The sequence below is a fragment of the Engraulis encrasicolus genome, chromosome 3 (assembly GCF_034702125.1).
Source record: "Engraulis encrasicolus isolate BLACKSEA-1 chromosome 3, IST_EnEncr_1.0, whole genome shotgun sequence".
Classification (NCBI taxonomy): Eukaryota; Metazoa; Chordata; class Actinopteri; order Clupeiformes; family Engraulidae; genus Engraulis; species Engraulis encrasicolus.
This window is the reverse complement of record NC_085859.1, coordinates 41,734,805-41,761,684: the sequence shown is the minus strand read 5'-3', so window position 1 is coordinate 41,761,684 and position 26,880 is coordinate 41,734,805. Positions and strand designations below refer to the sequence as shown.

The 26,880-nt window shown below is 43.9% G+C and overlaps 1 protein-coding gene across 2 annotated transcripts; it reads right to left on the bottom strand.

Moving 5' to 3' along the window:
* Positions 1-3,317: 3,317 nt before the first annotated feature.
* entpd4 (ectonucleoside triphosphate diphosphohydrolase 4) lies at positions 3,318-26,465 on the bottom strand. Of its 2 annotated transcripts, none has more exons than XM_063195445.1 (13): positions 26,350-26,465; positions 21,633-21,761; positions 21,080-21,277; positions 20,158-20,363; positions 18,697-18,847; positions 17,203-17,306; positions 16,962-17,021; positions 16,350-16,504; positions 14,309-14,475; positions 10,768-11,092; positions 10,417-10,502; positions 7,239-7,400; positions 3,318-6,769 (listed from the first exon to the last, which is right to left on the bottom strand). In XM_063195445.1, the coding sequence occupies exons 2-13, from the start codon at positions 21,638-21,640 to the stop codon at positions 6,526-6,528; spliced, it is 1,866 nt and encodes a 621-aa protein (XP_063051515.1). In that variant the 5' UTR covers positions 21,641-21,761; positions 26,350-26,465; the 3' UTR covers positions 3,318-6,525. The 2 variants fall into 2 exon arrangements, with proteins under 2 accessions (XP_063051515.1, XP_063051516.1); XM_063195446.1 differs by having other exon boundaries at positions 16,374-16,504.
* Between the last annotated feature and the right edge of the window lie 415 nt (positions 26,466-26,880).

Below are 26,880 nucleotides of genomic sequence, written 5' to 3'. Positions count from 1 at the left end.
CTGTCTCAGATGTATTGTTCTGCACACACAACTTAAGAACAGTATGAACTGGGGGAGAACATTAAACAGTTTGCTTTTGTTATTGAGATTACCACATGTGACTCAAAGGACAAACTGCCAATAACTTGGTTTAAAGGCTTAGATTAGAACATTTTCTCTAGAAACCACTATAATATTTGCTGACAAAATGTGTGTGGGACAGCCAGTGCTGGAGTAAGCAGAGTGTGATTTGCAAAGCGGGTGGGATGAAGGGGCATTTGGGTTTGGTTTTGGTTCTGGTTCTGGATCTGAAACGCAACACATACACACACACACACATGTACGCACACACACACACACACACACACACACACACACACACACACACACACACGCACAGCCAAACTGTTCAAATGGCTGCCACGCACACACACACACGCACGCGCGCACAAACACACACGCACACACAAACACACACACACAAAAACACCCACACATACCAATAAACCGCTCCCAGCCATATACAGTATCTTCATAAATTGGATTGTGTGTGGGCCCCCTATATATGTCCTGTTGGAAAATAGGCTAGATTCTGAGGTCCTGAAATTTAATGCATTGGCTTACAACAAGTTGTTCAGGTATTCATTTGTGTTTGCAGGAAATTCTACAATATTTGGTTATGATTAAAAACATTAAAATGAATGTATCTTGTTCCTCTGTTGGTGGGCACTCTCAAACCATTGAGTGATGGCCCCATGTGACAATCATGAAATGAGGAATTGCCCATTCTTGTTAGGAGAGCCTACAGATGTCATCAAACATTGTTGTGAGACAAGCTGAAAGCCTGTCATGTGATGTTTGATTAACTGATTGCTTATTTTCTGAATAAGTCTGAAGTCCATACTAACTCCTTGAAGTATCATTCTTTCTAGGACACAGGATACAGTGTTGTCACTCAGAAGCGAAACTATTTGACTTAATCCTTTTTAGGAGGCCAGGAGTAGGTGACAATGTGAAACGACTAACATTGGATTTCAATCTTTTCAGAACCAAGGACCCTCAAATATGTCAAAAGAATGTGCTGTTGTATGTGTATTGTTTAATCAAAGTCACAGAACTCAGGAAGTCCACAGATGAGGTCATGAAGACCTAGAGTGATGAAATCAAGGCCCACCTGGAGATGATGACAGCAGCGTACAATCGACACAGATTAGGCATATTCTGGGTTAACTAACAAATCACGTAATTGCTTACACATAACCACACCCATACACCCACAAACCATAAATACCAACAGATAGGGGATATTCAGCAGGTCCTAATTTTTGTTATCGGTCAGGGCGAGAGAAGGTTAGGATCTCCGGAACGTTCCGTAATGCTTTCATTGTCACTGTCATTTTTATGTAGTAGACTCTGCAGTTCTGGAAAGCTGTAGTGTTTACTGTGTATGGGCCATTGCTGGTATTCTGGATATTACCAGTGGTGGTCATTTTGTTATTTGGTAATTTTAGAAAATAAATAGATTAATTTGGCTTTTGGAGTTTTTGATTCCTTTGACTCGGATTTTGAACATGCAAGAAGTGAGACCAAGACGGTAAACTTCAACAACTAGTACATGGGGCCCTAGTGACTCAATCACACTTTATCCCCTTGAAAGACACCCCTGCACACACACACAAACACTTTTTTTTTGCCAAATTGTCCAGATTGCAGAGTACAATGGCTGCCTCACCAGTACAGTTATCCTCTGGCTCCCCAGCATGGTGACTGGTGAGTGAGCAGGGAAACCCGACCCCACCAAGCACAGATGGGTCAGTAGCCCTGGAAAACAAACCCTCCGTGGGGGCGCTTTCAGACAACAAGCCGTCCAGACGCGGTGAGTCAGTCGGCAGTCGGTGGTGAGACAATCCGGCTAGGAAAACACAGCCGACGCAGTCAGTGAGAGGGTCAGGAGACGGGAGACGAATGTTGCAGTCTGTCTGCCCAGGTGACCTGACCATTAGTGGCTGTCTTTGGCTACGACAGACTGGGCGTGATGGACGGATGGATGTAGTATGTTCCCCTTGGGGAGTTTCAGCCTACTCCTCTAGGGTCAGTGGCCATGGCCAATTACCCCTACCTCCTCTTTCGCTATGTCACTGGGAGGCTGTCGGTCTTAGACCCCCTTTACACCTATATGGCTATTTTTTGTAAACAACTTTAAATCTTTTGTACGGACATAAACAGTTCAAGATCTTCTAAAACAGTAAAAAGATGTACTTCACAACGGTGTGTAAACTGCCATGTAAACTGGATCAAAATGTAAATGGATAAAAATCTGTTTTTAAAAATGTCTGCATATGTATAACCTATGCCTGTGTTCTCCTGCCTCCTCCTTTGCCCACCACATCCAAGAGGTCATGTAAGCCATGACTACTGTTGCCTCCTCTTCTGGCCTCCCCAGGGGGTGGCATGCATGTGACTGCTACCCCAGTCTCTTCTTCCGTCTCCCGGGGGAATGGTGGTTGGTGGGGGTGGTGAGGGCTACGGCTATTGCAACCCACAGGAAAGCTGACGAGGGGGACAAGGGGGTTACTTGTCCTGGGCCCAGGGAGACAGGGGGCCCAGAACTGGGTCATCAATGCATCGTTTGCGTCGGATTTGGGGCCCTTTCAGATGACTTTGTCCCGGGCCCAGCCAAAGCTGTCAGGGGCCCTGGCCATCCCCTCCTCTGCCGCTGGGGAAGGTGGGTAGGTGGTGGTTACCCCTGACAGTGTTGGCCACAGTCACCCCCTGCTGTACACAGGTTTGTTTGTTTGACCTGACGTCACCGGCTGCAGGGAAGGCACTTTCCCAGAGCACCGTTTGGCAATGCATCAACCAGCTATTCAAACGACTCTCGTACAGTCGTAGCAAAGAATCGTCTTTTAGGGTAATTTATGCAAGCCACTACCACCAATACCACAGAAAGAGAGGAAGAATGATGGGACAACACTCCCTTCTAGGAGACCAAACTTGAGCACACGCCTTAGCATCAAATGGGCGAAGTTTGACTTATCTGACTCTAATAGACAATGTTTTGGTCACACTCTCCACTTACACTGTAAAAGGTGATGAGACACTAGGCAATTTCCTGAGCATTGCTTTCAAGCAAAGATGTAAGGGTTTTTTTGGGATGGTTTATCACTGAACCACTTTTATCTGGAGAAGTTGTACCAGCAGTACAATTTTCTCAGTACTTAGTAAAATTAGGAGCCAATCATGTCGTTGCCTGGCAACATTGTTCAAAAAGTTGCCCTGTGTTTAACAGACCAAGAGCAGGCTAGAAAAGTCCAAACAGAAAGGAAAGAGGACACGTGTAAATCGATGAGCACTGATCTCTTTTAATATCAGGCAAGATTGTTGAACATTTCCGTGCAAACAGATTTCTTTCCTGAACATCATTTTTATAAATACAGTGTCTGTGCTTTCACAAACAGTTCATTTTTTTCGTACAGCAGTGACGACAGCTTCAGAAAAAAGAAGCCCAAAGTTAAAAACCCATTCATACAAACACACATTTGCAGACACACACAGGGTCTCAGGCTGACAAACCCACACAGATCCAAAGGCCTATGCACTTATTGTATATTCAGCAGACGATGGGAGCTCTTTCACTCCCAACATGTGGTAAGACATTACAGACAAAGGGGAAAAAACATTTTATATTGCACAGTTATGTTTTTTTTTTAAAGATGTAGCCTACCTGCAAAGCCTCTGCATACACCACTAGAACAATTGGTAACACTTAACTAGACGCCGGCGTCTTACGTATGACATAACAGTGTCATAATAGTGTCATGAACAATTCATAAACATAATGATAATGTCATAAACGTTTTATGGCCATGAAAAGTTGACATTGTTATGCCCATCTTTTGTCATAACCAAATTCACTTAAAGACAGTCATACAATGTTTAAGACATTGACAATGTTTGTGACACATTCATGACTGCATTATGACAGTGTTATGACACCGTTATGTCATATGCATGACGTTGGTGTCAAGTAAAGTGTTACCGAACAATTTCAGCAAACCACAGGAGGGCAATATAATGTGTTGGTGCCAGTGACTACTTGCATAATCAATGGTTGATGCACAGCCTACATAACTCTGTCTGGCCCTCTGCTGGTTACAGCCTTGTTAGTGCACTCACAGCTTAGCATGCAGTGCCCATATACTACTCAGTACCGATGGTGCAAGCACTTCCAATAAGCATTGATAAGGTTCAGATTTTGGGGGGGAAAAAAACTAAGGGAAAAAAAAGTAAAGAAAATATCCGTTGCCATTGTCATTTCAACAGAACTGTGGAGTGTCTCAGCACTGACTGTAAAGCATCAGACAACACAAACACTAATCTCATATGCCGGGCTCAGAGTCACTTCTCCCAAATGGTAACTGTGGTAAAACAAACACGGCTTATCAAACACTCTTCCCCTCACACTCACACACTTGGTCACTGTTCCATGTTTTGGATCCAAACATCAAAACATACATACACTGGATTTCATTTACAGTTGTGTGCAGTCATGGGGGATACCCTGGACAAGACAGACATCCTTACAAACAAAAAGTCTGAAATATATACCCGGCTGTCAGTGATTGGCATTGCCAAAATGACTACCACCCTCTCTGAGGGATATAACCACAGGTCCTATTCCCACGATCAAGCTGAAGGGTGCAGCTGAAGGTGCAGTTTTAGCATTATAAACCATCAGGACTTGAACAGTTAAATGCCTCTCTTCATGATCTCTCCATACCAACAAGCATGAACCTTTTTTTTGCTTGTAATTATGACGAAAAAAAGAAAGAAAGAAACAGAGACAAAAACAAAATCAGGTCTCTCATCCTCAACATGGCACAAAGCGGAAACGAAATGACATCAAGAGGTCCGGTGACTAAGAGAACCTTTCAATCGGAATGTGGTCCTGGAGACAAAAGCTGCATTCATTCATGAGTGACCGAGACAACCTGAATGAAGAGACCAGAGGAGGAGGGGTGGCGGGGGAGAGAGAGAGGGAGAGAGAGAGAGAGAATGAGAGAAGAGAGAAAAGAAGAGAGAGCGAGATAGAGCGAGAGAGAGAGAATGAGAGAAGAGAGAAAAGAAGAGAGAGCGAGATAGAGCGAGAGAGAGAGAGACACAACTTCCTGTTTGGCACAGTCAAAACCATGGATATACGTTATCTCTGACCCTAAAACCATAGATATAACATTATCTACGGTCAAAAACAGACACACAGGGGCCAATCTCTATGTAAATCATAAGGGTAACATTGTGTGGAGTGCGGAAACAAATCTCTGTAGGCCACAGTAATGTATGTGCACTTTCAAGACCGTTCACATTGCTTATGGTCGTTAAAAGAAATGAAACAAGACAAATTGTAAAATGAAAATTAAAAAATAAATAAATTAACAAGGGAGACACATGATCATGATCGTTTCAAGACAAGTTAGACTGAAGCTGTTCTCGTAGAACAGAAAAAAAGTCCTCTCAGACGATAGTTCACTGAAGTTTTAACAGTCTTTGCACTATGGACTGCAACAGCTCTCACAGTCACATCCACCTGGGGGTAAACTCTCAGGCCAAAGGGAACAGACAAGCAGACAGACACACAAACCAACAGTCTCATCTCTGGTGTGGTCAGCATGATTATTGCCAGCTTTACAGCAGTCTGACCAAGGAGACCTTCATGTGGATTACTGGCCAGGGTTGTGCTTCTCGAAAGCTTAGTTGCTAGCCAGCCAGCTAGCCAACGTGGGTAGTTGCCAATGAGAAATTGCATTGCAAAGAACAAAGTAGCTAACATAGTTAGCAACCACGGCTTCGAGAAATGCACTCCAGAGGAGCACTGGCGGGACTCGGGTAGGTAGTGGAGACTCAGGTAGGGATGGGAGTAGGGGTGGGCACTAGCCCATTGACGGACTGGCTTTTTGGCCTATGGAGAGTGACGGCAACATCAGAAAAGCCTAGGCCTTCCTCCAACCACTGAACAGAGGATGGTTTGTGGTGGAGGGTGAGGGTTTAAGAGTCAGGTGGCGATAGGACTGGCTCTGAAGCTAGGCGGGCTCTGCGGGCTCATCAGCCTATAGCGTGATTGACATCAAAGGAACCCCAGTTCTTCCTCCAATGACTGCATAGAACAGGAGGAGTGTCTGCAGTGAAGGGGGCGGGAGCTAGCGACAGGCAGGCGCGTCAGCCTATAGGGTAACAGCAATGTTAGAACAGCCCTGTCCGTCCTCCAACCACTGCACAGAAGAGGAGTGTCTGCAGTGAAGGAGGCGGGACTGGTCCTGGCAACAGGTTGGCTTGTCAGCCTATAGGGTAACCGCAACGTCAGAACAACCCAGTCCGTCTGCGCAGAACCACTGCACAGATCAGGAGGAGGCGGGACTTGCTCCTAGACTGGCATGTCTGTCGGCCTATAGCGTAGCGGCAGCGTCAGATGAGCCCAATCCTTCCTCCAACCACAGCGCAGAAGAGCAGGAGGTGGGCGGGCCTGGCCCCTAGACAGGCAGGCCTGTCGGCCTATAGGGTGACAGCAATGGCGGAGGAGTCCAGTCCATCCTCCAGCCACGCGACTGAGGAGGAGGAGGCTCCGCGGTGGAGTGCGGCGGCGCGGCGGTGGATGCGGCGCAGGCGGAGCAGGTAGAGCAGGATGGACAGCAGCACCACCAGGAAGCAGGCCAGGAACAGGAAGTGGGTGTTGATGTAGGGGAAGCTGTGGCGCCAGTGGGAGTGCGCCCCCCTCAGGATCTCCTGCTGGATGTCTCTGTAGTGGCAGAAAAAGGGGGTAAAAAATACAGAAAAGTTGGGACATGATTTCAAGGTGGACATGATTTCAGAAGGTATTGCTAATCAAAAAAGGGTGGACTGTTCCTTTAAAGTGATACGGTCCCATTTTTGGAAATAAGCTCATATTACACCTCCCCTTGAGTTAAATAATAATAGGGTTTTACCGTTCTCCTGTACTTTCAACCGTTTTCTGGTTATGGCAGTGCAAATTTTACCTCCAAGCTAGCAGTTAGCATTGAGTCCTATGAGACCAGTTAGCCGCCAGTCGGTCTCATAGGACTCAATGTTAACTGCTAGCATGGAGGTAAAATTTGCGCTGCCATACTCATGCTCATGCTCAGTGTGTGCGCATTTGTCCTATAATGATTCAAGTGACACTGTTACTGCAGTATGCCCCTGTGGTTACCTGAGGGGTAGGAAGCTTAGCGTGTTCTAGAGGATGTTACCTGAGGGGTAGGAAGCGTGTCCTGTAGAGGATGGCCCCCAGGGTCCACTGCACCTCCTTGTCGTAGACCAACAGGGCCGTCTTCAGGCTCTCATACTGAGGCGGGAACGCAAAGCCCGAGTGGAACACCTCATACATCCACGCTGACTTGAAACACTGGTACCTGCAAACAGCAGACATGGAGCTTGGTAAAGGCATACTCCACCACATGCAGAACTTGACTTGACATGCATGCCACGACTGTTTAACATAAACTGAACTGTTGAAAATGTATCCTCAGAGGAAATAAATATGAGTTAGAGCAACACAATTAAATCCAGGTATGCTATAGATACTGCATGTATATATGATACTATACTTTACTACTACTGTTACTACTACTACAACTCAGGGCTCTAAACTAACTTTTTTCACCACCAGCCAATTTGGCTGGTAGATATTTTTTCTTACCAGCCAAACAGAAGTTCAACTAGCCATTTCTTTTATCTCGCCAAAATAAACTATGCATTATGTTTTCATTATTTTATTCAACTATTTCCACAACACACATAAAGAATATACATACTATATTATGCATACTATATAAACGTTACAAAAATATATATTTTTTTTACTTCTGTTTAATTTTTATTACTCAATCCATTGCATTAGTTTTTCTTTCATTTCCACTGAAAACAGTGAATCACATCACATGGCAGACCTTTAACATATCACTAACCAAACACATAGGCTACAGCCATCACCACAAACCCTCACATCCCCACACGCCCTCACTCACACCAACAGCCGTCAACACACAGCCAAATACCATGGACCATGCACAGAAGAGAGGGGAGCAGAGGAGAAGAGAGGGGAGCAGAGGAGAAGAGAGGAAAGGAGAGAACACGAACACACAGGCGCGCGCACACACACACGTTGTGCAATAAAGTGTATGATGTCTTATGTGTTTATGTAGGCTACAGTAGTAGACTGCTGCTAGACAACTTACCGTATTGGCCCGAATATAAGACGTGTTTTTTGTTCTAAAAATAGTACTCTAAAAAGGGGGGTCGTCTTATTTCCGCGCGCTAGAGAAAAAAGTAAAAATATATATATATATATTTTTTATTTTTTTTTAACTTAACCTGAATTCGGCCATTAGCCTATGCTTCACAACAATGCCACAAAACTCAATAATGGATGGGTTAAGAGATTGTTTTGTCCATATCAAATTTGCAGATGCTTGTTTCGTTATGACAGTTGCACCGCACGTCTATCAACTGTCAATGTCAACGCGATGCGGACGACAGTGCAAGGGGAAAAACACAAGTCAATCGCGGCTTGTTGCTCTGCTTTTATTTGTGTTTGGTTTTACAGTCTCATCAGGAAAGCTTTGGTCGTTCTCTCTGGGCAGCCGATAACGCCACTAGAACTAAAGAAATGAACGGTGATTTGACGAACAACCTGTAGGCTAAGTTTTGGATGCTGTCATAAGCCAATCAATGGTCATCTGTGTGTGCGCGACAAAGCGACGATATGCCTCGCAACGATGCAACAACACAGAATGTTAGGGCAAGAGATTGTCGTGTTCATATAAAATCACAAGGAGTTTTACCCTTGATACGAAATGAATATCAATCGGACTTTTAATGTCAACGTGGTCCTGATAGGCAGCGCATGGGTTTCAAGTGCAATGCGTCAATCTGCCTTTGGCCACGTTCGGTTTCTACAGTCCAACGGAAAACTTTGGATGAATAAAATGAACGGCGATTTGGCGAGACGGCTGCTGGTTAGATATTGCTGTCAACGAAGCATTTCGCAAAATCTGTGCATTGCACAATAGATTGCCTATCTCTACTGGACTGGTTGCCTGCCTGGCTGGCGCAGACTCTGAATGTAGACTATGTTGCGTCGCACTTTAAACAGGCGGGCCCAGACGGCTGTAGCCTGTTACGGTGCCTATTGGCGCTTGACAGGTGAAGTGAGTAAAGAAAGGAAAAGGATATGAGTAGCCATCTGTGGTCTTATATCATGGAAATTCCATGAAAATTATATTGTGAAATTTGTTCTTTGTAAAAAGCCTCAGATTTTCCAACAAATTAAAAACTGCATTTTGAGAAAAGTTTCAAATGTGAAACAAAATTAAGTCTTCAAAAAACTTTTTTCCCCAAAACATGAGCCTGAAAATGGGGGGGTCGTCTTATAATCAGGATCGTCTTATATTCGGGCTAATACGGTAATTTCCTCCAGGAGCTCAGCTACCACGTGCAACAAAATGACAAGTAGCGATTACGCCATATCACGGAAATGTTCGCTTTCTTTGTTACTTCCATAGCGTCTGTATTTTTTTTTTTGTTATAGTTTTTTTCACGTAGGCTTCTCGCACGTCCATGCAAGGTCTGCCTTTTCTGATGGCGTGGGCTTTCCAAATCAGCAACTACATGCAATTGGGCCAGGACTAAGAAAATGTCGACTTCTGACTGACAGCTACACTCAAACTGACAGGTACAGCTCTCCACATCTGTCCTGGTCTTATTCGCTCCTCCACCACAAGGTTCTGTGTCGGTGAATGCTAGTGGGCTAATAATAACATGTTTAAGGGGAACTCCTGCCAATTTCAATGTGCTGTTTTATTGCTCACGCTACCCTTGACTTGTCAGTACCTGGTGACGTCGCAGTTTTTGGCCCAGCCCTTTCAAAAGTTGCCCCCCATTAGAATAGCTCATATCTCGGAAAGGGCTGAGCCAAAAAATGTGGCGTCACCGGGTACTGACAAGTCAAGGGTAGCGTGAGCAATACAACAGCACATTGAAATTGGCAGGAGTTGCCCTTTAACGTCGCTGTTACTGTTATTATTAGCCCACTAGCATTCACTGACACATAACCTTTCTGTAACCACCACAAAATTCTTTATCATCCGTACAAAACCTACTAAAAAGAAGTAACCCGCGCTAGTCATATTATTGAAACTGGCTTCAGCGCTGCACGAGCCGGCCATTTTTTCCAGTCATAATGAATACCGGTACTTAGAATGTGATGGTGTTGGTAAGTATTCATGAAAAAGGTAACATTAGTGAATGGGCAGCATGAATTCTGGAAATAACAACAAAAAATCTCACACAGTGTCCCTGTAAGAAAAAAAATGAGCACAGACACAAGTGATATTGTACAATATTTAAATGATTGTCCTTCCCACTTACTTGAGTCTGTGCAGGTCAGCGTGAGAGGCGTAGAGGCCCCGATCAAACCTCTCTTTCAGGATCCTCCACTGGGTGGCGCAATAGTTCTGGGTAAAAACACACATGGGGAGATCAGGATGGCTGGGAAGATTGTCATTCATTTATCCAGGTCACATCTTGCAGCTTCTCGAGCAATGTGTAAAGCAATTCTGGGATGCGTTTCTCGACAACATCGTTGCTAACTAAGACTGCAACTTAATTGTTTGCAATACAATTTCCCTAGTAAGCTGCCAACTGGTTACCCAACATAATCCTTACTTAAGGCAGTACAGCCCCTACACAGGATGGTATGGCACACGTGCAGTTAGTTACCTTTGCAGCGTTGGTGTACTTGGTGGAGTTGTAGTCTCCGCCCATGCGCAGCACGTCCTCGGTGCAGTAGTAGAACTCGGAGAAGCCGTAGAACTGGCTGTTGTGGTAGTCGATGGGCGGCTGGTAGACACCGTTGAGCGAGGTGTGCGTCTCGTTGGTGCGGTTGAGGAAGGGCTGCAGCAGCAGGCGGCACGAGTCGAAGTCGCCCGTGCCGCGGATGTGGACCCGCTGGCTGGCCGGCCCCACCTCGTCAGGGAGGTCGCTGGGCAGACACGGGTCCAGGACCGGGGTGTCGGCCGACTCGCCCAGATGCTGGTCCAGCAGCCTGCAAAGTACAACCAAAGATGGTCAATGGCTACGTTTACATGAGACATTTAATTCAGAATTGACTCACTTTAATTCTGAATAAAGCTTAATTCCACTTTGAAAACGTCAGGTTAACACTTCACAATTCGGAATTAAATGAAAGATCAAAGTTATCTCGACGGAACTACTTAATTCGGAATTATTCATTCGGAATTAAAAACATCATGTAAACGTAGCCAATGTGGTAGACCAAGATAAAGCGTAGCATGCATCAGCAATACACTAAAGTGAGATTAGGGCTGGGCGATATTGAGAAAAACAATTATCTCGATTAGTGTTTGCTATATCTCGATATACGATATATATCTCGATATCTATGCAAGGGAAAAAAAAAACTTTTTTTAAAAAAAAGCTTGGTGGCTATCTAGCCAAAAGATGTTCAATGTTGAAATTACAATGTCATTTTTTGTTCTGTTTGTTATTTTAAGGAAGATAATATGTACAAAAATAAAAAATATAACAAAGCATCAAAATGCTTAAACCATGTGAGATCAAAGGCTAGACTAGAGTCAGACTTGGCTGGTTAACACCAGACCTAATCACAAACGATTGTGTAGAACTAAAGGCAGTATGAGAGTTCCCAGGCTAGAGTCAGACAGGAGTCAGGCCAGTTGCTCCGGACCGCTTCCAGGCGAAACGAAAATAAACCGGTCTTTGTTCCTAGACGGCACTATTTGTGAAGCGAGGGGTGCCGTCAGTATGCAGCGGTGATAAACAGAGAAAACGGCAGTAATGAACGCTTATGGCAGTCATGGGTGAGCGGTTAGGGCGTCAGACTTGCATCCCAGAGGTTGCCGGTTTGACTCCCGACCCGCCAGGTTGGTGGGGGGAGTACTCAACCAGTGCTCTCCCCAATCCTCCTCCATGACTGAGGTACCCTGAGCATGGTACCGTCCCACCGCACTGCTCCCCATGGGGCGCCACTGAGGGCTGCCCCCTTGCACGGGAGAAGCATGAATGCAATTTCGTTGTGTGCAGTTTGCAGTGTTCACTTGTGTGCTGTGGAGTGCTGCGTCACAATGACAATGGGAGTTTGAGTTTCCCAGATGGGCTTTCACTTGTCACTATATGCACTTATAAAAACAGCTGTAACTTTCTAGAAACACTTAAATCATATTTTAGTTGTTTATTATCATTTCGAAGCGGTTTCCAATGATTGGGAAACGCATCACGGCTGTATTAGCACAGCCGGTTTACCCCAAAAAGCGACAAAAAGCGTCACGGACGGACGGACCAACGCACAAAGCTCGAGATGCTCCTCATCAGAGGCTCTAAATCCGAAATAACGCCATATTATTGAGCCGTTCGTCCTTTTCTTTGGAACAAATTCTGCTGTTTCGGCTTCTTCTGTGGGCGCCGCCATGTTGAAAGAGTTTATCAACACAAACACACGCCGCTACACGCAAGGGGAGGGGGAGGAGGAGGAGGAGCAGGGGGAGGGGAGAGCCAGCTCTGTTGGGGGAAAACACACGCAAGGAGGAGGCGGGGCGGACCGCTCCACAGCACAGAAGGGAAATCAGAGTGGCGAAAATCTTACGCATTTACAGTCTATACTCGAGATATTAGATATGTCAAAATACTAATCGATTTCATAAAACTTCTCGAGAAACCGTAAAACTCGATTAACCACCCAGTCCTAAGTGAGATCATCTTCTCCCGTCTCATAAAAGGGAGTGACTTTCACACTGAACTCCATTCATTCTCTTAAGGGCTCCGCATACTTAACGTGCGTGATTTGGCGCATTTGGCGCGAGAACCATTAAAATGTGGCAGACCATTCATAGTCAAGAGCGCCATTTACAGGCATTTGCTTGCATTTTCGGAAGTATGCCCTCTGCTGTTCATGAGAGAAACTGCAGAAATCGGCGGCAGAATTGTTGTAGAGGTTGCGATTGTAGCGGTTGTAGAGATCTAAAATAGAAAGCCAAACATGTCTGCTGTAGGGCTACTGAACATCTGACTTATGACTTATCACAATAAAACATAGATTTTTGCTGTAGCCTACATTGCCAGATCATTCCAAGACCATGCGAGAGCATTGTTAGCTGCAGAATTTATAAATAGATCGCCAAACACAACGTGCTTATAGCCTACTGAACAAAGTAAACAATTGTTTCACTGAACAACATTTAAGGGAGAAGATAAAATAACTCTCTAAGACATTTTATTATCCTCAAAATGATGCAGGCTCCATGCTGTAGTAGCCTACAGTAGCTGTAGCCTATCTCTTCGCAACTCCTGCTTTGTCTGCCTACCTGCATGATCGCTGGTGGCGCACAGCAAGTTACAAAAAATGTGGGGTGCACGACCCGCGCCGCAGCAGCTTGCGGAGGGGCGTGAGACGTCATTTTGAGCGCACGCTATCGTCGCGAGGGAGGTATGAATGAGGATAGCACCAGTAACGTTAACTATGAATCCGCCTTTAGTCTCTGTACGGACACATCAAAAGTGACCAAAGCGACAGAAGTCATTATTACTCTATTTCTGTATGGAGGGTCGGCGAATTGAGTGGCCAAAGCAAATCTGCCAGGGGCAAAACAAATTAGGAGACCAAAGTGAATTTCAATGAATAAAAGTCAGTTAATATTATGGTAATGAGCTATGACGAGCTTTTGAGAAAACCATGTGTAATGTTCATATCTTAAAATGTCCCAGGCTGTCAAGCTAAAGCAGCCATGTGATCAGCTATATCAAATCTGTCAATATCATGCGAATGTCCAGAACGAATATAGTAAATTCAATGACTAATTAGCCTTGGTCATTTCTGGTGTACATGTACAGTAAGTAACCTAAAGGGGCATGTTTGCCATAGAATTGCAACTTAGAACTCCATGACCCAAGTCACAAAAACACAAACACTTCTGACAATTCTGAAAGAATCTGAACCATTTCTACCTTATATTCATGAACGGCCATTTGGGTACTTTGCTCGTAAATGTGCATTACGCCCCTTTATGGGGGAAAACAAACCGAATATCTCACTAACTTACCGTATCAACGGTATCAACGTATCAGTAGTCTCTTGTACAACCACACACAGTTATTTTAGAAATGAATTTGGGAGGAGACTATATTGAACTTTTTGTTATTACACACACAACAAAAACACCCAGAGGCAACCCCAAAAAAATCACAAACACACATCCCTTCCAATTCGATCAAGGCGCTGACTCACTTGTTCTTGAGCAGGGTCTTGCTGACCAGGTTCTCCTCGTATCGCTGACGGGCCGCGTTGCCGCCGTAGCCCAGGAAGGTGGAGACGTAGACGCGGTAGACGTGCTCGGTGCGGTGCGCGTCACAGCCCAGGTTGAACTCCGCCAGCAGGTTCTTAGCCATCTCTTCCTGCAGGGGGCGCAAGACTAGGCTATGACACAGGAAATGACATCATGACATGTAGGATAATATCTAAATAATAATTAATATCTAAATTATATAACAAACGTTACATCTCAATTATACACTATACATAATCAATTTAAAATAAGCTCTTAATACAATGTTGTCAACAACAGGTAGTCCAATCTAGTGAATAAAACGGGTATCTGTAGGCCAAGAAGTCACCTGTCATTATATATTTATTTATGCATCTATATCATTTAAATGAATCACCCTAGATCCCCTCTTTGCACATATATGTTAGTATCCAGAAAGGTACACGTAACAGGTGGTCTAATATAGTGGCTAAAAGGGGAAGGCAGAAGCCAGGAAATCATATTGGAAATGCTCTGATTGTTTTTCACCAACCCAAAATACCTCTTAACAACTAGTGTTAGTCAACAACATAGTCTTCTTATCTTTTGCGGTGGCAAGTATGATGTTTACAATACCCTTTTCTTATCATACCAAAAAAAAAACATTTGCACATACATGTTGGTTAATATCTGGGTTATCTAAATGTACTACTGCTGAAGGAAATTGCAAGAACAAGAATGGTTTCATTCACAGGACACATCACCCCCAAAAAACTCTTACACATAAAGGTTAGTCAGCGCATTGGTAACCTAGTGGTTCAAGCCTGCATGCAGTACACCCAAGCCACACACAACATTCAAAAGCTTAATCTAAAGGCCATCTAATGTTGGTTAAAACCAAGCAGTTGGCACATACTCCCAATCACCACTATCCCTGCTGCTGTTTTTATTCAAGCACACACGCACCCACCTAGGGCGAATTCCAATATGCGGACTTCCGTCCTCCCTTGCTCACTTGCCTGCTTGTGACCTCTTGATGACGTCACTGACGACAGAAAATTAATGCAATATCTTGCAAAAGCACAATTCTAAATGTAATTGACTCATTTGCAATCAGAATGGTGAATGAAGAACAGTCCCCCCCAAAAATGTTGTGGCTAGGCTGACGGCGGGAAACTTTATTGTTTTATCCACAGAGTCGGGGCGTCAGCCAAACGCGAGGCCACAAGCACAAGTGGAGGACGGAAGTCTTCATATTGGAATGCACCCTTAATAGAAAAGATTTTACAACTTGCTTTTGATCACTCTAGTTCAGTGAAAACATAAAACGCTGCTAGGAAGGACTCATAGATGTGACCACGTAATCAATTTGCGCACAAACAATCACCACATATAGAGATCTGCTGTGCTGGCCACTGTTTTTATGTCTCTGAAGATTCTCATTCATCAAGGTGATCTCAGACAAAACTAACACCAAGGGCCTATACTAAGAAGCTGGTTCAGGAGTAAACCAGGTTAAGCAGTAAATTATCTAAAAGAAGAGCCTGGAGTCCATCATTTCCTTAACTTCTATTAGATGATTTACGGTACCTCTTAACTTAACCTGATTTACTCCTGAACCAGCTTCTTAGTATAGGCTCCAGGCCTTTTACTTTCTGAAGCTGCAGCACCAAAACCATGAAAACACCTGCAGGACAGACAGCAGATCTCCTGGCACACACTTTGCCTTCAGTAGCTCATTGGTTAGTTAGTGTTGCTAAGCTAGTGGTTGCCCATGTGCCGTCCTGGCTGGGCAGAGCAGGACTGGACAGGGCTGCCCTGTGTACATGCATCTTAGCTCTGGAGGAAGGAGGAAGGACACCCTCCCACATCAACTCCATTAAAGCAGGAGCTGGGCACCGCACAAAGGTTGGTAGGTGGTTGACGATGGGTCAACGGAACCAAGGAGGGGGAAGAAATTGGGTCAGTCACACAAAGTCACGGAACTTGGTAAATATATAGGGAAACTTGTTTAGGGATAATAACCTGCTGTGGAGAAGCAAAGCTTACACTTTTGGGCACTTCGAACGCGATCTGGGTGGAGACGCCGCCCATGTCCAGCACCCCGGCTGTCCGCTTGCGTACTACTGCCTCCTGCTGGTCACTACCCGGTACCTGCACCTCCACCACCGCCTCGCCATCTACAACAGGGGGACAAGCAGTTATAGTTTAGTATTAAACATCTCAAGCATTGCTAAATAAGGCTGCGACCACCACACACCAAACATTGATTTCTGCGTATAATCCACCCTGTGTAACTGATATTTTGATATCAGACCGAATGCTTTTTTTTTTTAAAGGACGCCAAAAAGGTGTACAGGCCCTTATTAAATGCATTATTTATCCTTACCGAATGCGTATTATTGGACGCCAAAAAGGTGTACAGGCCCTTATTAAATGCATTATTTATCCTTTACATCTACAGATGTGACATGCAAGTAATATTAAATCAGGGCCATCACAAGAACAATCTTCATGTGTGTTATGTCAAAAAGAACTAATCAAATCCAAAATAAATAGTGGACGAGTAAAGGTGTTACAGCTTGATATTCCCAAAGTTACCGACAGAACAAAAGTTTCAGGAAATCTGAAACTTACCATCCCCTCCATGATTGAATTTTCCCAGGACAAAGTTGATTCCAATCCATGCATACACACCTGCATAACACATTAGCAGAAAGGAATTTAGATGAATCTTTCAATAATTCACTGCTCACACAAAGAGTCATTAGAAACGCTTGTCATCTGAACCATCAGTTTACAAAAAAAAGCCAATCAAGAAGTTGAATCGGTCTATTTTAATTTAATCCACGGTAATCAAGTAGTAGAGCAAACTCACCCTCCTGCTTCCCAGAGATGACTTCAACATGGGAGTCGGAGAAAAGGAAGTTGAAATGCACAGGGATATCAGTACGCAGATCCTCCAACAGGGCCTCCTGCTGGCTGGATATGAAAATACGATCATGTCATATTAGTATTTCATACTGCATGGTGGTTTACCTTGTATTACATTTAAATGTTTTTAGCAATATAGTTATATCTAAAATTAACAACTTCTATCAAAAATAACAGTCGAAAAAAAAAGACCAAAAAAAAAGGACAGTGTGAGAGGTGGACAGGAAGCGAATCGGGAGAGAGACGGGGAGGGATTGGCAAAGGACCCGGGCCGGGAATCGAAGCCGGGTCAGCCGCATGGCAGGCGAGTGCCTTACCGGTTGGCCAAAGCAGGGCCACAATTAACAACTTCCACTTCTGCTATAGGGCATTATTATTCATTCACCAGCTGTGGCGCCATGAGGGGTTAACTTGGATGTCTTGCTCAAGGCCACTTCAGCCATGGATGAGGGGTGGGGGAATTGAAGGTGTAGGCTAACATTTGTACTACTGCTAGCAAATGTTGTATGCTTTTATGTGGGCCCACCTATTCCCATCGCCAACAACAACAAAAACTATCACACCAGAGAAGACAAATTAGACTTGGAAAAAAAAGACTTGGAAAGCTCGTCAAAACAAATTTAGCAAAAAAGGTTTTGAGACATCATATCAGTGTCCTGCCAAGTACTTAAAGCTTTCATCAAATTTCAACAAAATGCAACTGCATACATTTTCTCATAATAATCAACAAAACCAGAGTTTGCAGTAAGGCCACAAGTAACATTTGTTAAGATTTCCTGTGTGTGAGAACTTATCTGCACCACTGAGCTCAGCACTGGACTCTCTGGTCTCTTTTGAGAAGTTTAAGTACTGCTTAGCTCAATTTTAAGGAACCAATAATGCCACCTAATATTCTACGGGTTCTCAGAAAATGATCCATGTATGCATTCTTAGCTCCTATAATGGTCTTGCGAATACATCCAGCTCCTGCAATATGCGTTGTTCTCAACAGCAAATGCACTGAAGTGAAATATTACTGATATGGGCTGTGCACAGAGTTGCCCCCCAGGCAATAATTCCACTCCCGGTCTCCGAGTTAACATAAATTAATTCACTACTACTACTATTATTATGGTACAACTACTGTGCTTAAATAATGAACCTACAGTGTTCCTGGGGAACAAGCCTAATCCAATGCAAGTTGCTCAGGATCAGAGCGTAAGCAAGCAGGGCCACAGTTAATGTACACTACACTGCAATTAATATACTAGGAGCTGTGCATGGAGTTACAATACCCTTTGCTGACACTCTAATCCAACCGAGTTTAGGTTAAGGGTCTTGTTACAGTCCATGGGGCAATTTGAGGTGAAGTTCCTTGTGCTCAAGGGCCCTTCAGCCATAGATGGTATGGGATTCAAACCACCGACCAACATCTTAACCATGCTGCTCCGTGGCTTACCTCTCGGGCAGCACCCTCATGCCTGCGGTGCAGAGGATGTACAGGGGGGTTTCCTGGTGCTTGGCCTTAGGGATGTGCTCCGCTGCGAAGCTCAGCAAGGGGTGGATGTAGTCGCTGGCCTTCTCTGGAGTGGTGGCTAGCTCGGAGATACCTGTGCACGTTAGAAATGCACCACAGGGTTAATTATAAGCAGACAACAACAATGTGGAAAGGAGAGGAGTAACATAATTTCAACATGAATAACTTGTAGAGAGCAGACAGAGTCCAAGGCTCTCTGAAGTGAAGTCAAATGTCCTTTATTTTTCGAAGTGGGATATCAAGCAGACGCGATTCGGTCGTGAACGACCTTCTTCAGGACCAATTAGCTCTCTACATGTATTCCTGGACACCGATGAGCCCCTGAAGTTTCTTAAAACCTACCCACAGAGGCAACTCTACCCCCCCCCCCCTTACATGAATAACTTGTAATTGACTTATGTAATGGCATGGCGAAGCTCTCCAAACTGGAACTAAACATTCCCTTTGGTTTGCCATCAATTCAAAGCACATGGACTCAACCAATGACCTCAGGAGGACAAAAGCTCACCTGGTTTGATCATTAACCCTTAATGTCATTGAGGAGAAAAGGTATATCTCTAGCCTGAAACCACCTATACTTCCTGTGGTCTGATAGTAGATTTGACCAGTAGTGTACAGAGGAAATAGACAGAGACGGATTAAGCCCACCCTCTGACCTCTGAAGTCAGGATGCCATGGGCAGAGCAAGCTCATCTGAGCTTTGTAGCCGCGATGGCCAGGCTGGCGTATTGATGCCGAAAACGCATGCTAAATGCCTTTAAAACCTGAATATCTCATCCTCTGAAACACCTAAAAACCTGAAATAAATTGTACCTTAAAGCCAAGACCAGCATCTGGCATTAGTACATGCTCATGCAGCTCTAGTGTACCAAAATTTCTCATTTAAAATATCTCAAGTTTCAAGTCTCATGAGCATCCTGCAGCTCCTAGCGATAGGGTCAATGTTGTGCTACACAGCATGCAACATCAATGGTTTAACTTAAATTTGAGGAGGGCGCATGGCTAGGCTAACACATATCTCTCCTCTAACCCAGGGGTGGGGAACCTATGCTTCGAGGGCCGTTTATGGACCGCTTTATCCGTCCCCCGATATAATTTTAATGCTATATAGCTTAACGTGAAATATGACAAATTTTGATAAAAAATCTTTAAAGCTTTAAGGCTTTATGGCTTAAAATTAAGCCATATTTCAGGGGACCTAGAGAAGGAGGTGTCTGTTGCAAAGGTGGCCGCCTTCCATATAGGCCTAAAGTGCAGGGGAGAATCACGGTTTGTGTTCATAATGTGGCCGTTGGAGGACTTTTACAGCCCTTGGAGCAATTTGAAGTGGCTGTTGAAACGAAAAAAGTCCCCCCATCCTGCTCTACTCCCCTGGAAGCTCACCTGGTTTGATCTTCATGACCACAGGCTTGCGGTGCTGGTCCCTCATCTGCCGGATGTCCAGCAGGTCATGCGGGTTGCCGTTGTGGCGTGGCCAGCAGTACACGAAGACCCGGGAGCCGCTGCTGCCACAGTCCACCACCAGACCGTAGTTCAGGTTGGGGTTACTCGTATCCGTCACCTCCAGATCCGTCACTCTGGCCAAATGTCTACAGGGGTTGAGAAAAGGTGGTAAAAAGGATTGGTTAATTAATCCAGAACATTGATGTTCACCATGATGAGCCTGCAGTGAAATATTAATAACATGAGCTGCCCCACATTCCAAGTGGGGTATTCCAAGAACATGGTCAAGTTAAAAATCAGACTAAATTAACTCACAGGAAGTAGTAAACCTGCTAATAGATAGTCCACTACAGGACTATGTACAGTCCAATGTAGTGTCATTTACAGTAGTTAAGAGAATGAGGACTCCAGGCTCTTTGGTTAGCCGATTTACCACTGCATCAAGTTTAACTTAACCTGGCTTACTACTGAGCCAGGTTTTTAGAATACCCCCAGAAGTGTAAAGAGGGTAGAATGGCGTCTTAGTATAGTGTAGATTGGGTTGTCACACAATATAGTTAATAAGGTCAATAACATCCTTGTACACTACAAATATGTAAAGCTGAAGGAAGGCAAAGGAGTGCGTGAGCGAGGGCCAATGTAGGCTGAGACCTAACTGGTTAAGAACCAGCAATAAAAACATTCCTGCACTCCAGTCCACATATAGGTACATCAAGGAAGGCAAGCAAGCGAGTGAGTTAAGCCCAATGCAGGCCAATAACAAAATTATTAATAAGAACCAATCATTTCAATAAGACCAGTGGCACGCGAGCGAGCAAAGGCCACTGTAGGCTAGTAACAACAAAACCAACAAGAGTTTCACCTGTGAATGCGCTTATCCTCCCTGATCCAGCTGTACTGGCCCTTTTCCGTGGCCAGCAGCAGGTAGAGGAGGCCCAGGAGGCCGGCCAGCAGGCAGAGGAAGATCAGCTGCCTGAAGGAGGGGAGCAGGAGGCGGGGGAGGACCGAGGGGGACACGCTGAAGTGCCAGGAGGCAGGGAACAGGCAGGAGATGCTGAACCTGGGGGGAGGTGGGGTGGGGGTCAGAGGAAAGAGAGAGCTGAATGGGGTGTGACGTTTCATTTCTCACCCCAAGGAACGTCCTAAGTTCTGTGCGATACAGAACCATTTAGTACAGTTACTAATGGCCACAGTCAACCATAACTGTTCTTTGGATGAGGAATGAAATACCCCTCAAGCTACAAAATGTCCAGTTTCTTACAAATAAATTCTGAAGATGTGTGAATGTTGTGGATCATGTTGTTCTGCAATTGCTTTAGATTGTATAAACCAGGGGAGACACGTAGGCAATATTGGGGGGGGGGGGGCCCTAACCACAATGTTTTGTATTTATTTTCATTTGCTGAAGAACTTACTTTCCCATAATGAAGTATCTGCTGATTCAGTCCCTCCTAGCTGGAGTGTTGACATTGAAGTCCAGTAACATTACCGGTATCCTCGTTGGTAGACATAGATAGCCATTCTTTGCTTGCGACATCACCAGCCTGTCATTGCATGAACAATACGTACACTTACATTATTAACTGAACACAGAGTTTCACAGTTCTATATCTCAAATTACACACAAAGATGTATCCGCAACATTCTCACCATCTGATTAGCCTACTTAGTTATTACCATCCACTATAGCAACACACACGCGACAGAATTGTTTACTGACGTGGCAAAATAATCTCTGCTTGACAGCTCAGATTGAATTACCTTACATGACAAAAACAACCGGTTTCAATGGCAAGGAAGCTCGTCTATTTTCTAGTTACTACATTCTGCCAAGCATCTTTCCAGCAGAAATAAGACGGAATTATGTTCAAAGTGGTGGATGAACTCAGCCTTGGCTACGTTGACACTCTGGTTGGTTGGATGACAGACTTCCTAGAACGTCTTCGTGAAATGTACCAGCTGGTAACCAGAGTCGCCGGTGTTGCATAGCTAACTTCACTTGTTAGCAGTCCAGAGCTGCGCAGCATAACATTCACACCAACCAAAAGTGACACGCCAATCGGTGTAGTATAACCTGCCAATTAGTCAAAATGCCATAGATTCGTTTGCTTATCCAAATAAGGGAAATTGTTGACACATCATAGCTCTAGCTACCTGTCCAAGGCGGCAAGAAGGCCGGTGTTTTACCATCGACGTCAGCAACAACACCATGCTGAATTTAAAACCTCAAGTTATATAACAACACAGCTCTACCGTCTAGGACCAACAGCCTAGCTGCACTTCAGCAAATATAATCACGGACAGTTAACACCTACCAAGACGTCTCAGTTGGTTTTATCATATGTAATCTCCTACCCACCCACCAAGTGATGTTCAATTGTGGCCTGATTAGCACACAGTCAGGTAGGCTACTCAAGTTACAACGATTCCCAGACTGGGGCTCCCATCTCATTACACTCCCATTTCATCTCGCTCCCACTAGCCAGACTAGCGGTACCACCGCCATATTACGGAGCCAGTTATCTTGTTGATGTTAGTTTTTTGTTACGTACAAGTGTATTTCACATATAATTAGCGCCAGATTGTTTCAAATACACCTACAATATGATCATTAGGCTATGAATTGACTTTGTCGTTACGTTTCAAATGTAAGTGGTGGATACATCCTCTTTCCGTTTCCGGTCAGTAAACGTCACACCACAGATACCAGAGATTTTGATAGGAAGGTATCTGAACTGTCTCTGCAGATACTCCATAGTGATGGGCAAATGAGGCTTCCTGAACCAATGAGGCTTTCAGGCAAAAAGGTTCGAAGCATTCGAAGCATTTTTCGAAGCCTCATTTCTCACTGGCGCCATCTGGTGTGCAATGAAATGACACGGCAGGCATTGATTTCATAAAAAAAAATTCTTGTGTCTTATTTGTATTCGTTCCGTTTCAATAAATGTGATGGGGTGTGTGTATGGAATTAATGACTCGTGATTGTGGAACACTCAAATCAAGTTTAACGCTGACCCATGTGTTATCGTGGAAGTGAGAGAGAGCATCATTTTGTGGAAGTTTGCGCGCGACCGGGAGTGGGCCATTAACGCAACAGCAGCCAATTAATCCGGAAGGAAATATATTAAATAGAGATACATTATGCCTATGAAGAATTGTAGGCCTAATTCAAGAGATTCTAACAAATGTCAGTTATCCACTAGGCCTATTTGAACCCACAATGATAAAGGTAGCATTCTGCCGCCTTCACCAGGCCAGGCTCACAGATAATTTCATTATTTATTTGGTCAGATTTCACAGAAGGCTACCCTGCGAAATTAAAATTTTAATTTATCATCACACTGCTACTACAAGGATTTGAACCAATGATCATGAGATTTCAGGTCGGACAGTTTAACCACTGCGCCAGCCATGTGACTTCTTACATGGCAGAGCTGAGTTTCCTTCTTCTGGTCAAGATGACACAACTTGTAAAGCCCATTAAAACCCGCACAAAAACCATTAAAATAGGCTGAATAAAATATGTCTGCACTTTTATTTAGCTATAAAGTTGAGTAGGACTACTAATAATTGCTGACAGAACTGCTGTCTCGTTTATGGTAGCTTAGCTCAAGGTAGGCCTAGAACTAAAACAATTTTCCACCACGTCTTCGGGAGCGTCTCACTTTGAAAATCTACATCAAAAGGGAATTGCATATCATATTTGGACATTTGGGTCAATCTACGGCATGAGCTGAATTTATTGTATAGTGGAACCAAATCAAAGTCACTACATATCCAGTCTCAACATTCACACAACAAACGCAATCTGAAAACTTGACAAGTGCTCCGAGGCGCAGAAAGCTTGTTTGGGTAGCGGCGCGCAATGACACGTCCACGCGCTTCGCAAAATGTGAAGCCTCATCTGGCATTGTCACGTGGTATTTCTTGACGTCAAACGCCTCGAAGCGAGGCTTCAGATTTTGCGCCCACTTTTGCTCGAAGCACGCTTCGAAGCCTCGCTTCAAATTTCCCATCACTAATACTCCAGAGTTCGCCATGCCTCTGGTTTGGTGGTACGATGTAGTAGTAGTAATTAAGTAAATAGTAGTTATTAATTAATAACTTATTTTGACTATTTAAACATCACACGTGCTGTCATTTTCACCGCATGCCGAATAACCCGGTTTGCACAGATCAGGCCCCCATGACCCCAAAGGCGAAGAAAGTTGTCTAAATCATACATCATTTGAAAGCTTATGGTGTGAGGATTACAATGCATGCATTGATAAGGATGTACAAGAAGTCATTTTCTTATTTTGACTATTTAAACATCACACGTGCTGTCATTTTCAGCGCATGCCGAATAACCCGGTTTGCACAGATCAGGCCCCCATGACCCCAAAGGCGAAGAAAGTTGTCTAAATCATACATTATTTGAAAGCCTATGGTGTGAGGACTACAATGCATGCTTTGATAAGGATGTACAAGAAGTCATTTTCTTATTTTGACTATTTAAACATCACACGTGCTCTCATTTTAAGCGTATGGGGAATGGGCCGGTTTGCACAGATCCGGCCCCCATTGCCCCAAAGGCGAAGAAAGTTGTGTAAATCATACATCATTTGAAAGCTTATGGTGTGAGGAGTACAATGCATGCTTTGATAAGGATGTACAAGAACTCATTTTCTTATTTTAGCTATTTAAACATCTTATTTGCTCTCATTTTAAGCGTAAGGTGAAGGGCCTGCATAGTTTTCATCTAAACATGCTCACTTTTAAAGCTATGGACCAAGTCACATATGGGCACCTATGGTTTCTAAATCATAAATCATATTAAAACCAGTGTTTTCACAATCAAAATGTATTCCATGCCTACATGACAACATGTTGCATGTTGTTATTATTGTCTATTAAGTCCTCAGTAAGGACTAAATTAGGCCCAGTTTTATAGGGTCTATATCTACAAGAAATTCAGCTTTGGTAATATGTATTAAATTCTGTAATTATTAAGGCTGTAATTAAAATATTCAATAAAGTAGGCCTATGGTTGGGCCCTTTGTTAAAAAAAAAAATAGGCCTACCCCTAAATTATTGTGACTGTGCTGCCAAAAACAAGAAAAAGACACTTGGGGCTTTTGCCATTATATCTATTTGACAGTCAGGCAAGTAGCATTCTGTTTTTACTTCGATACTGCCGTGGTAGCCTAAGCTTTATCGACTATGTTTCTTACTGACTGGCACCCCAATAAAATGTAAGGTGAGACACACATTTGCCATTATCGAGAGATATATGCTTAGTGTGCAGAAGAGTTACGAGTTTGACGTTCAGATATATGTATTATGCATAAATATTACGAGTTTGACGTTCCGCACGCTGTCGTGATATTAATATTTATAACTGTTCGTAGAAACCGCTGTTGGTCTGCGTCCGTCTCGGCGCTTTTGTTTTGAAGAAAATGCTAACATTTAGCCGTTTTCGATAGCACCTTTCCATGTCCGGTTTGAACGTTCTATTTTTGCTAGGTTCACACTGCTTTTTACCGCAGAGCTTCATTTCTATAAGTCCTATAACTTTCTATAACTGCATGTAGAAGAGAGCGAACAACAAGCGTTAACAATATTGCTAACTTTTACAAAGTGGTGTTAAGAAAAAATACGTGTGTCAATACATAATATGGTGAATACGTGTGATATAATCAGGTGGCAGTGTGTATATATATGATAATACGTGAGATATAATCGGGTGGGGACCGCAAGTCCGGGAGTGATAGAAACACCGGGGACCGCACGTCCGGGAGCGAACTCCGTTGGGAGTCCCAGTCTGAATGCCGTTACAACATTGCGCGTCTCTTTTATTAATGCTGTAGTGAAGGCATGCATGACATACTCAGTAACAACATGAACAGAGTTAGAAGATACACACCTCAACTAACCGAACACTGCCGGCTAAGTGGTACCATGTGATATCTTGTTGGTGACTGGACTCACCATTGTAGCCATTAGCCAAGAAAGTTTAGCCAGGAAGCACGCTAATATGCTAACGCCGACACAGGCACTAGCTCACATTAGCTAGTGACCAGGGACTCGTTGTTCTCTCTCACACATGATCCAAACTAGAGGGCTAAATGAATAATAAGACAATCTACATACCCAAGCATGTCCACCTTTGTACATCTAACACTTGGCGCCGCATGTATCTCCACGACATGAAATCAAAATCCAAACTGAGGAGAGAGCAGCCATGGACCAAGAAAATCTTGTTCCATTTAAAATGCGCATGCGCACAATCTAGGGCTCGCCTACAAGTTGTCCCCTTGGAATAAAAAAAAAAAAACGCACCTCTGATCAGCAGTTGAGTTGTGATTTTGAAGATGACCGCTTTTGCAAGTGATACGTATGTTGGATACGTTGTAATTGAATTGAATAGACTACATATGACGAAACATTTTAAGAATTATTTTTGATACATGAATAAAACCCCCGAATACCCTACACACACTGTTGCACACTGATGATGTAGGGAGCACAAAGAGGAGACTTTCCCTGAAATAAACCTTAATTATCACAGGCTCATTTCAAAACCAGGCAGCTTCGCTGCTTGGCCCCTAATGATCATTTCAAAATGTTCATTTAGCATGAAAGGAACAGAACTCAAGAATTTGACACACAATAATGTAATAA

What these genes read in the sequence shown, in the direction of transcription:
- entpd4 (XM_063195445.1), bottom strand. An exon ending in CATCTCTGGGAAGCAGGAGG is followed by an intron (nt 17,022 to 17,202) that starts GTGAGTTTGCTC and finishes TGTGTTATGCAG; the next exon opens with GTGTGTATGCATGGATTGGA. An exon ending in ATTCAATCATGGAGGGGATG is followed by an intron (nt 16,505 to 16,961) that starts GTAAGTTTCAGA and finishes CCCCTGTTGTAG; the next exon opens with ATGGCGAGGCGGTGGTGGAG.